General features: G+C 36.7%; 1 protein-coding gene across 2 annotated transcripts in view; it reads left to right on the top strand.

The window, feature by feature from the left end:
* The window catches only part of ORC4 (origin recognition complex subunit 4), a 30,402-nt gene extending 18,535 nt beyond the window's left edge, over nt 1-11,867 (top strand). For both annotated transcript variants that reach the window (XM_081344896.1, XM_081344897.1), the window contains exons 8-14: nt 1,478-1,629; nt 2,946-3,119; nt 6,278-6,364; nt 8,425-8,533; nt 10,274-10,369; nt 10,450-10,517; nt 10,886-11,867. In XM_081344896.1, coding sequence (XP_081201022.1) covers nt 1,478-1,629; nt 2,946-3,119; nt 6,278-6,364; nt 8,425-8,533; nt 10,274-10,369; nt 10,450-10,517; nt 10,886-11,068 — 869 coding nt within the window. In that variant the 3' untranslated portion in view covers nt 11,069-11,867. The remainder of the gene's footprint in view (nt 1-1,477; nt 1,630-2,945; nt 3,120-6,277; nt 6,365-8,424; nt 8,534-10,273; nt 10,370-10,449; nt 10,518-10,885) is intronic.
* Nucleotides 11,868-12,213: the final 346 nt, after the last annotated feature.

The following is a 12,213-nucleotide window of genomic DNA, read 5'->3' as shown; positions in this document are numbered from 1 at the left end:
AGAATTTAGACCAGGTTATGCAGTGATAAGTTGGAACTTGATAGGAGGAATATGCCCCTTCTGGTCCTATTAGTTCTCTCATTAGCCTTTAACACCAATGACCATGTTTTTCTTCTGGACCGCTTTCTGGGATAGGGTGCTTCAGTTTAGTTTCTTTCTCTGTGGTGCTTCTAGTTACTTCCAATCACCAGTAACAGTGATTAGTTACTTAGAGGAGGAGAGGTCAGTCTAGTGGGGAAAATAGGAGAGGGGAAGAGTATTAGGTGTGTTAACTATCTTGAGTTATTTATAAAAATAATAAAGACAAGATAAAAATGTAATAAATGTGCTTTGGTTTGAAAACAATTTTGAATAATACCTATTTATATTTATTGTCATTATATTGATGTAGGATGATTTTTTTTTCTTGTAAGAGCTCAGAAGTCCATGATTAAAGTTGTCTGAAAGTCCAGTAAAACAGAAAATAAATAAATACGTACTTATGAAGCCTTGGTGGAGCAGTGGGCTAATGCCTCCTTAAGTAACACCAGCTGCCTGCAGTTAGTGCAGGTTCGCGTCCCACCAGGCTCAGGGTTGACTCAGCCTTCCATCCTTCCGAGGTAGGTAAAATGAGGACCCAGATTGTTGGGGGCAATAAGCTGACTTTGTAAAAATGCCGCTTGGGGGGGGGGTGAAAGCCCTAATAAGCAGGCATATACATAGAATGAAGGCTACTGCTAAGCACATTTGATTTGTGCTTAGATTGTAAGCCGCCCTGAGTCTTCGAAGAAGGGCGGGATATAAATGGGATTAAAATAAAAAAAAAATATTCACCACCTTTTAAATAGAAACAAAAGCGGCACAATCTGTCCTATTGGGTATACAGTAAAATTGAACTTTACACTTGGCTCAGCAATATTTCATGTATTTTATAATTTTAGATTAGTGATGAATTTATGAAACCTATTGTTCACTCTCTTATTTTTTTTGCCGAAACTATTTAGAAAAAAAATAAATAATGGCGAAATACAATAGTGGTCATTATGCTGAAAAGTGTGGAGAATATTTGACTGATTAGTTGAGTTCAGACCTATCTACCCTTTGAATTGTGTGAGCAAACTTTATTAGTTATTTTTTTTTCCTTAGTGCTTGTTCTGCCTGGTTGCAAAATGCCTTGTTTTTGCATTGCACTTGCCTCATTCTTACAGTGGAGTTATCAGTGCATGATGCCACAAAAGGTTTTGTTTTATCAACCGGCTTGTCACAGAACCCAGTGCTTTATTCAACAATAAAGGGGAAAAATGTTGATTAATTATATAGAGTGTACAAGTACTACTTAAAAGTTATTTATATAGTAAATAATCAACATCTCAGTCACTTATACAGAGGTTTCCTTAACATCCAGATTCTAGAGTAAGCTAAAATGCAGATGAATGTAATAACGTTAAGGATGTTTCCTGAAAGTTTTAATACATACTAATTTGATTTTATGTTTTAGGAGATCGTGACCACAGTTGCCCTATTTTGTTCATTCTAGATGAGTTTGATTTGTTTGTCCATCATAAGAATCAAACGTTACTCTATAACCTTTTGGATATATCACAATCTGCCCAGACACCTATAGCTGTTATTGGTCTGACTTGTAGGCTGGTAAGACGATACAGTATTTTTCCCTGTAAGTCATTCAGAGTCTGCAAGTTCAAATACTCACTACCAAAACGATTTCTGGTTTTGATTACAGGTAGTCTTTGACTTACAACGGGTGCCTTAGCAACTGTTCAAAGTGACGATGGATTCCCCCCACCCCCCAAAAAACCCCAAAACTTAATTTTGAGTTATGTGACTGTATTTTGAGTGCTCAGTGCTGGCCGCATTTATGGCTTTTTACAGGACCCTGGTGGTCACATGGCTGCAGACAACAGATTTGCTTAATGACTGCCGCAAAAAAGGTCATAAAATTGAGTTGGCATATGATGTCCTGCTTTATGACTAACACGAATTACGATGGTATTTGCCAGGATCAATTACGGTTGTAAGTCAAGGACTACTTGTAAATGCAAGTAAAGATGCTTTCAGGAGTTGTGAATTGGTTTCAGTTATTAAGTGTAGGAAACTGTTTCACCCATAACAGTGGATGAATATAATAGCCAGAAGTACTTCACTTGCTACTGGCTTAAGATTTCTTCCTGATGAATTTTGAAAACTGTCTACAAAAGAAAGTTCACACAGGTAGTTCTTACGTTGTTTTATTTGCTACACCATGGAGCCTTTGGTGCTCTCTGAGCCTGGTGGTTTTCTTGCAGCTATTTCATTGCCCGACTAGGTAACATCTTCAGTGATAGAAGGGAATGGGGTTTCTACTACTTACGATGTTACCTAGTTGTGTAATGAAACATCTGCAAGAAAAGAACCAAGCTCAGAGAACACCAAGGATTCCACAGTTCAACCTTGAGCTACAAATCTTATCTTCTGTTGATACTTGCTAACCCACTCAGTGGCTTGGAAAAGTAACACATAAAGTGAAACCAATTACCGAAAGCGAAATCGTTCAAACAAGATGAATTGAAAAACCCCGTATTATTCTGAGCATGGGACTACATCCCTTCTGTCCTTGTTCGTGAGCTGTTTCAAAACATCTGTTTATCATCTCTGGGGCATGGAATGTTAGGCTAGATGGGCAATGGTGGCTTGATTTAAATAGTTCTTCTAGTTTACAGCATATGAGTGTTCGATTTATTTTAAACTTGAGCATTTAAAACTTGTTGCAAACTCTTAATATTTTATGGTATCTAGCTGAATTTATAGATGAACTAGAAGTTTGATTTGTAAACATCTTGAGTTTTATTCAGAGCTATTTTTGAAATTTATGAGCTCTGCAGAATAATAGCATTAGATCTTTATCATTAAATATCCGATATAGGTGGACTAAATGCTAATCGAAAACTGTATTTGTAATCTTTTATTAGGATATTCTAGAACTCATGGAGAAAAGAGTGAAGTCAAGATTTTCCCACCGGCAAATATACTTAATGAATTCCTTTGATTTTAAAACATATTTAAATATTTGTAAAGAACAATTGTCCCTTCCTCCAGAATTTCCAGAAAAGTCCTTTATCCAGAAGTGGAATAGACACATACAGGTAATTTAAATAAAGGTGTAACAAGGAGTTGAATTGCCTCCTGAAGGTTCCCCAGATAAACTTGGGACAGAAATAACATTGACAAGTTTACATTCTTGTTTCCAAGAATTATGTTTTTTTGTTTGTGTGATTTAATGAGTACGTTGCTTTTATATATGATTGGAGAATTGGCACAGCCAACCTGGATCCAAGAACAGTTCCCTTGGGAGGTATTTGTGCCATTTTGTCCATTTTTTTGGAATTCTATAGTTTTCTGAGGACCAAAAGAAGCAGCAAAGAAGGAGGATGGATTTGCCCAAAGTGGCAAACGTGCATAATACTCCCTCCTCATTCTCTTTTTCCCACAGCAGCAACCCTGTGAGATGGTTGAGAGGCACTGACTAGTCCAGGGGTAGGCAACCTTGGCTCTTTTATGACTCATGGACTTCAACTCCCAGAATTCCTCAGGAATTCTGGGAGTTGAAGTCCATGAGTCATAAAAGAGCCAAGGTTGCCTACCCCTGGACTAGGCCAAAGTCATCCAGAGGGCTTTCATGCCTAACCAGACTATACAGAGATGCTTTGCACTTCATTGTTTTGTGAAGCAGCTGTGCAGCCACATATAATGTGTCAGTGGTATAAAGTATAAAGCAGCCCCCTGAGCCCTGGAAAAGATATGGCTGCTTTATTAATTTGATGGGAGATGTTTGTTCCGGCCAGTTTAAAATATCTCTTTCAAAAGATGCGCATAGTCCTATAAGTTTAACTATAGCCACCATGAACATGTTAATCATGAATGTTTCACTTCTGTCTGCCTCTTCAGCTAAACTTCTCAGAGCTTCTGCGCTATGTGGAGTTGAAGCAATAGAATGAGTCATTCAGGCAATGAGTCATTATAAACTTATTCAGCTCCCTTTCAATCTGGTTCATAACATTCCCTAAGCAAGATACATTTTAAGTGAGATGTTTATCTACAGACCCAGATACTGGTTAAAAGTTTTGAGTTTTGAAATTGGACACAAAATGCCAAGTCTTAGAATAGTTAGTATATACCCTGAGAGGCCACTTTTAAAACACAGCTAACGGGATGGATTACATTCTAAGTAATTTATTTAGCAATTGTTAAATGGTTAAACAATTGCCTTAAAATTTAATTTTTCGCTAGTAACTCCCTCATGTATTCCTGAAACTATTAAAACATAATTTATATGATTTCATTCTTACACGCCTTAGTTACACAATGAAATTGCAGTTTTGCAGACATTAATACAACAGACTCAGCATGTCGGGAAAGATATCTTTGTTTTAAATTATATATATTGTGGCAATCCCATATCTTCATATTGTTCATGAGTTTCACTTTTTTATATTCAAGTGTGCCTTTTTTCCAATTTAGAATAGAACCTATTATGTGCCTAATGGCCATTCTATTTTGGTTAAATAAGTATGGATTTATAGGAGAATTGAGCAGCATTGATATCTTTTCTCCTTTGATTCAGCCACACCTTTTCCCAAATACACCAATATATTTTATAAGTGAAAATAAGGAGTAATAATGATAACTCTAATTGGAGAAGTCTGTCGTCAAAATTGCTTCTTACTACTTATGAGATAAACGTTCATAATTGAGCCTTTAATTCAAGTTTTTTTTTGACTGAAATAATTACAACAGAGAAGGCTACAACTTTACCGTATATGTTTTTGAGGAATATTCCAGGGGCCATAGGAGTTTTCAAAAGAAGGAACCATCTTGTAAGCATCATTGGTGAATTTTCAGAAGGAGCTATTGCAAAGCAGAATACCCAAAGCAGGCATGCTGAAAGATGCTATGGATTCACAACCGTGCTCTGTTCCTGGAACATCAGTTTATTTTGTGAAGTTTATGGAACGTGGCCCAAGCAATGGGACTGACTTAGTGGAGGAGGGTGTTGGTTTCCCCCCGCCCAATTTTGGATTACCCTATTCGAGAGGTGGCAGATGGCTCCAACCTTGCCATCAAGCACCGTAGAGCAAGGTAGTGTCCAGCAAGTCAGTTTCATAACCAATTTCATTCAGGAGTTTTGATGCAAGAATTAGGAACACTGTTCAGAATCTCGGAAACTGGTCCTGGACATTTTAGCTTTTTGTTAGTCATTAAGGTAGTATCATTGAAAGTTTTTACATCTTTCTACCTGGGCTTTCTGCATAAGCCTAAGCTGTCATAAACCACTGTTTGTTCCTTGTTTATGTCTGGAATGTATCCTGTTTTTTTCTTGGCCTCACAGTGCCCTTAAAAATAAAACCATTGTATTTAAATGTGCATTTGGCCCTGGGTCATTCTCAGAGCCTGTCAGGATTGCTGAGTGAATAAATATGGGAAATAAATGAACAATGTTCCATTCTCATGGTGATCATTAAGACATTTGTAAAACAAACAAACCCCTTTACAGCTAAATAAAAAGTAAAGCAGCGCTATTGTTATAGAGCAGGATATTATAAAAAGTGGTTCCGCCTAAATTTCTCCCTTTCTATCCTCTCTGTGGAAAATAACTTGCTCATTCAGTTGCCTTAATCCGAAATGCAGCCGCATTTTAATAATTTATAACTGATAGAGTTAAAAAGGGTTATGAAATTGGTTTAGATTTTCTAAAACTGATTACAGAAAGTCCTCACTTAACAATGGTAACTGAGACCAGAATTTTTGTCGCTAAGTGATACTGTTGTCAATCATGTACACATGTGACTGCCACTTATTTCTGCAGAAATTCTGGTACTTCTGGTTGCTGCTGTTAAGTAAATCACTACAGGATGTTAAGTCAGGACACCGCATGGTTGCCATTTGCAATCTTCTGATAGCTTCCCCATTGATTTTGTAGGAAGCCAACAAAGGTCACAAATGTAATCATGTGACCTTGGGGATATTGTATTGGATGTAAATACAAGAACCAGTTGTAACTATCTCTTATTCAGCACCATTGCAAATTCAAATGGATGCAGAATGAGTGATTATTAAGCAAGGACTACTGTATACCATTCTCTTTAGTAATGCATATCTGTGTTACTGATACATATGTATTCTTAGATTTTTTGATACATAATCTTATATGTTTTGATGTAAATTAAACAACTCTTAATCTTTACTCTTTGTATAAAGGTATAGTAGAGTGTAATTTGAACAATTATTTTAAAATTAATTTTAGTCTCTTCTAGAAGACGTAAAAGTTCAAGATATTCTACAAAATCAATTTTATTATAGTAAAGACCTGCGGTGTTTGTTCATGTTGCTGGTAAGCTATTAGTATTTTAATTTCTTATTTCTAATCAAGAAATAAACTAGCAATTCTGATAATGGAAAAAGTATTATTGCTGAAAAAAATCTGATTTTTATGCTAAAGTTTACAACCAATACATGATAAATAAGGATGAAGGTTCATTCCAAATGTATCGTTACCAGGCTTTTGTTGTTGTTATTTGCAAAGTTGTGTCCAACCCCTCGCGACCCCATGGACAACGTTCCTCCAGGCCTTCTCTACCATCTTCTGGAGTCCATTTAAGCTCATGCCTACTGCTTCACTCACTCCATCCAGCCACCACATTCTCTATCATCCCCTTCTTCTCTTGCGCTCAATCTTTCCCAGCATTAGGCTCTTCTCCAATGAGTCCTTCCTTCTCATTAGGTGGCCAAAGTATTTGAGTTTTAGCTTCAGGATCTGGCCTTCTAAAGAGCAGTCAGGGTTGATCTCCTCTAGGTCTGACCGGTTTGATCGCCTTGCAGTCCAAGGGACTCGCAGGAGTCTTCTCCAGCACCAAAGTTCAAAGGCCTCAATTCTTTGGCGCTCAGCCTTTCTTATGGTCCAACTTTCACAGCCATACATTGCAACTGGGAAGACCATAGCCTTGATTATATGCACTTTTGTTGGCAGGGTGATATCTCTACTTTTTAGTATGCTGTCTAGATTTACCATAACTTTCCTCCTTCGGCTTTGGGCCAGTCGCTTCACTCTTTCTGGCGCTACTACTATTAGCCCTCTGCTCTTCCATTGTAGCATATTGGACGCCTTCCGCCTGAAGGGCTCATCTTCCAGCGTCCTATCGTTTTGCCTTGTGGTACTGTCCATAGGGTTTTCATGGCAAAGATACTGAAGTGGGTTGCCATTTCCTTCTCCAGTGGATCACATTTTGTCAGAACTCTGCTATGACCTGTCCATCTTGGGTGGCCCTGCACGGTGTAGCTCATAGCTTCATTGAGTTACGCAAGCCCCTTCGCCACGACAAGGCAGTAATCCATGAAGGGGTTAGCAGGCTAGGTAACCTCTTCAGCAGAGTTTAGGTGATGCCAGTGTTCTTCTGTTTATAAGGGCTTCAGTTGTGGGTGTGTCAAGTGAGGGTCTTGTGATGGGTCAGGTGTGAGTCATTGGTGAGAGGCCGATGATGGGTCTTGTGATGGGGAGGTTACATCAGGTCAGGGTCATTGGGAGGTGAACTGCTGGTGGGGAGGGGCTTGCGGGGGTTGGTTGAGGGTCGGTGCTCTGGTTGGCTGTATGGTCGCCACTATTGCAAACATGATATATATTTTTCTTTAAAATTCTCATAATCTTTACAGCGAAAACCTAGAAGTAATTTTCAGGGAAGAAAAAATAATTTAAATTAATGCAATGGAAAGTTAAGAACAATGGAATGTATTCCAATTAAGCCCCTGTCTGAGTCTGAGCATAAGGTTTTTGTGATGAATCTATTGCAAGCATAAAATTGTGGATTTTTTAAAAAAATGTCATTATTCCTGTATTCAGTTAGGACTTGCAATTTGGCTGCAGAATTGAAAAAACTGGTTGAATGTGCTCTGAACAAAGAGACACCGCTCAGAAGATTTTATTGGAAATAAGTTTTATTTTACTGGTGATTTTATTAGGTTTTATTGCTCATTTATAATACGATATGGTAGTCCACGTTGAGTGCTATTTACCACCCAACCTCAATAAAGAGATGGTGTGATGGGACCAGGCTGCCATCCTCAATTCCATCCAAAAACGACAAGTCCTAATAAGCCTGAGCAAAACATCTAAATCTGCACCACAAGATTTTTACATGACACGACTCGGTTTTATGCCAAGCAGATACTGTTGATCCCTGATCAGGTCATCTTAGCTAGGAAGCTTGAATTTTCCTTCTTGGAGAGTACTCCCACCTCCTGATTTCTCCTATTTCGGGCAAGTCCAAAATACAGTATTTATTCCAAGCAACAAAGAATTAGTGCACCTCTTTCCTGCAGTAATATTCTGATTATTATTACATTTTGTGAGAAATTGTGGATTTTTGTTTTGGAATGAAAAATATTTTCTATTTGCAGATGCTTGCTTCAAATAATATAACGGCCTCCCACCCTTACATTCGTGTCTCTAACTTCCTGGAAGTCAGTAAACTCTGCAGAATGGACACAAAAGCAAATATTGTGCATGGTAAGATAATATTTGAAAAAAAAATGTATAAATGTTCAGTACAGGTAGTCCTCGACTTACAACAGTTCGTTTAGTGACCGTTCAGAGGTACAAATGTGACTTACGATTGTTTTTCACAGTTATGTCCTCCGCAGCATCCCCAAGATCATGTGATCAAAATTCAGATGCTTGGCAACTGGTTCATATGTATGACCGTTGCCTGGTATCTGTGTCCCAGGGCCACGTGATCCCCTTTTGCGACCTTCTGACAAGCAAGTCAATGGGGAAGCCAGATTCACTTAACAACTCAGTTGCTAACTTATCAACTGCAGTGATTTACTTAAGTGTTTGCAAAAAAGGTCATAAAATAGAGCAAAACTCACTTAACAAATATCTCATTTAACAACAGAAATTTTAAGCTCAGTTGTGATTGTAAGTCAAAGGAATACCTGTAAAACATTAAAGGAGGAAGTGATTATTACATAATTTATATGCAAGCATAAAATTATGTGGGTAGAAACATCCACCATAGAAGCATGTTTTCTCCATTGTTTTGAAGCTTGATGAGTAGGCTTACTAAACCAGGGTTTTTCTCCAACTCTTAAGATAACTCTCTCCCCCACCTCATACACACAGAGACACACAGGCATAGATAGCTATGTTAAGAGAATACAAGCAATGCAAAAGTTGAAAGTGAAAAAGAAAAGTAACAAAGAAAAAAATAGAGAAGGGTGAAAAAGGAAACATTATAAAGGTTATTATCTTTTCTACAATCAGACAAGTCAATTTTACATTCTGTGCTAACTAATTCTGTCATCTTCACTAGCCATTCTCCGTTGTGGATATTTCAGAGTCTCCATTTTTGAGCATATAATAATTTCGTAGCAGTTACCATATATAAAAATAATATTCCATTTTCTAATTGTGTGTCCATTATTTCAAGCAAGAAAATTTCTGGTTTCAACTGAATATTACAAAATCTTTCTATTACTGTATTTGAATTCAGATAAGCCTTCACATTTACTACATTTCCAACATAGATTTGATATACCTTTATAAATTCTAGATAATTTTTCTGCAGTCATGTATTTCAGGTTATAATATCGATTTCAGCCCGTTTAGCCATGTATTTTCCATTATTCCATCAATATATTATGTCCAAAGTTTTTAGCCCTTTTTATTATATGCTTTCACTTGTTATTCTTCCATTTCAAATTTTCACAAAAGTTTATACAGTTTGGCAATTATGTGATCATCATTTGTACATAATTCAGATTGTTTTGTGCTGTTCAGTTCAAATGTCCTGTTATCTACCTTAAATCTTTCTCTTAACTATACATAGGAAAACCATTGAAAACTATATCCCTCTGTACTCAGTCTTGATTTTTATCTTCTACCATAACAGCACTCTCTGTATTAACCATCTCCCTTTGCCTGCTGTTTCTTTTCTATAATATGATTCTTGTGCATTTTTGGGCACAATCTTGAGTTTATATCCATATTTTATATTATCTATTGTCTTTTGAGTAAAAACCACATTGATCTTCATCAATAAAGACAATTTTCATCTTCTTAGTAAAATGATTCTCGAATAACTAAAAACTGTTAGGATAACCTTGAAGGTCCAAATGCTTATGACAAATCACATGTATAAAATAATAATTGCAAGTCCAAAGTCTGCATATTCTATTTGAACACCAAAATTATACTTTAGATACTTTAAAACAGAAGGTGCTAATTTTTACCATCTTTCTCTTCTAGGTCTGTCTGTGCTGGAATTGTGCCTCATAATTGCTATGAAACATTTAAATGATACTTATGAAGGAGAACCGTTCAATTTTCAGATAGTTTATCATGGTGAGGTGATAGTAGGTGTTATTTTTAAAAGACACATTGTTCCCTTAAAATTGTAACGTAATACATGTTTATTAATGCAGAGTATCAGAAGTTTGTTCAGAGGAAAGCGCATACTGTGTACAATTTTGAGAAGCCTGTTGTCATGAAGGTATGTATATTTTCTCTTCTAGAAAAAGCTGGTTTCTACTCTATTATCACAGAACATTCCATTAATGTTCCAGATTCTTTAACATTTAAACATGGTTTTTCTAAAACTTTGGTGCTGAAACACTGCTTATTTGAATATATGTATTTGAACATTATGTTTGGTATTGTACTGCCCTCTGGTGCCCAGTTAATGCATTTGTGTAGCTTCCCACTTTAAACTTAATTTAGGGCTGACTTTGACACCAAATAGGCTTAGATGGATTGTGATTCTAGTTTTCCTTGTACTTTTCTAGTGAATTATCTCTTAAACTACAAAATATAGTTTAGACTGAATCTACATATGATTTGCTTGTGTTACTTCATTTTTAGGCCTTTGAACACTTGCAGCATCTTGAATTGATAAAACCCGTAGAAGGCCCATCTAATTCTGTACAAAAAGAATATTTGCTAATGAAACTGCTCCTGGACAACAGCCAAATTATGGAAGCTTTGCAGTTGTATCCAAACTGTCCAACGGATGTCAAACAATGGGCTACAGCTTCAGTCCATTGATTATATATTTCATAAGTTTCAAAACCAGCATCACCATTTGAAAAACACATCTTGAAATTAGAGACATTTGTCTTCAGCTATTATGGGACTTGCTTAAATGATCGGGGTGAGGGGTGGGGTACTCTTCATTTTAAATAAAGCAAAATTTTCCAAGAAGTATATTATTTGGACCTAGATTAGAAATTACCATATTAAAATGATCTCGAATATTAATTAAAATAATCTTCATTTTAGTTTTTTTTCCTGGACACGTATCTATTGCCCAAAATGTTTAAAAAGATACTTCTTAGCCAAGTAGGATTGCCACTAAAGTATCTGAAAACTTGTGTGTACTGTTAGAGTTGAGTAGGAAAATAAGCATTTTTTTCAGAGTTGAACAGACTCAACATCATTTTGTAAACATATCGGTAGTTATTCAAGACACATGAGTTACTTTCTTAGTCTTAAAATATAATTCCAATAAAAATTCTGATTTTGGTATATTACACCTATTTGAATATTGTAGTAACAACTTAATTTTCCCTGACCGTGGCATTGTAAGCAGGAGCAATGTTTACATTTCTGTTTCCTATAAAGTGTGATATAGGACCATAAAAAGAAATCTTTTACTAATACAGACATATTCCTACTGTACTACCTACTGTAATGTAACACTGCAATGTAAAGTTGGATATTAAAGGCAACCTGTTTGTAAATTACCAGATTAAATGGTTATCTACCTAACAGAAGTCTGAAAAGTATAATTTGGTTTTATAGATTATTCATATTAAAAGAGACATTCTGTTTTCAGATTTAAAAAGGCTGCTGGTGTGAAATGTTTGTAGGATGGGCAATTACCGTATTTTTCAGACCATAAGACGCACCGGACCATAAGACGCACCCAGTTTTTAGAGCAGAAAAACAAGGAAAAAAATTATTTCTCCTCTCTCTCTCCCTCTCTCTTTCTCTCCCTCTCCCATTGTCCCTTCCTTCCTTCCCTCCCTCTTTGTCCTTCCCTCTCTGCATTAGAGCAGTACCCGTGGAGGCGGCCCTGCAGCCCGGCTTTCTCTTGCAGAAAGTAAGCTGAAATGGAGTGAGGGAAATTGCCAGAAATGCGAATCGGCTGATCTCGCGCTCCTGCAAACTCCCTCGCTCGGTTTCAGCTT

The sequence above is a fragment of the Vipera berus genome (assembly GCF_964194415.1).
Source record: "Vipera berus genome assembly, chromosome: 1".
Lineage (NCBI taxonomy): Eukaryota > Metazoa > Chordata > Lepidosauria > Squamata > Viperidae > Vipera > Vipera berus.
Note: the sequence above shows the minus strand (reverse complement) of the source record. Positions and strands in the feature narration are given on the sequence as shown.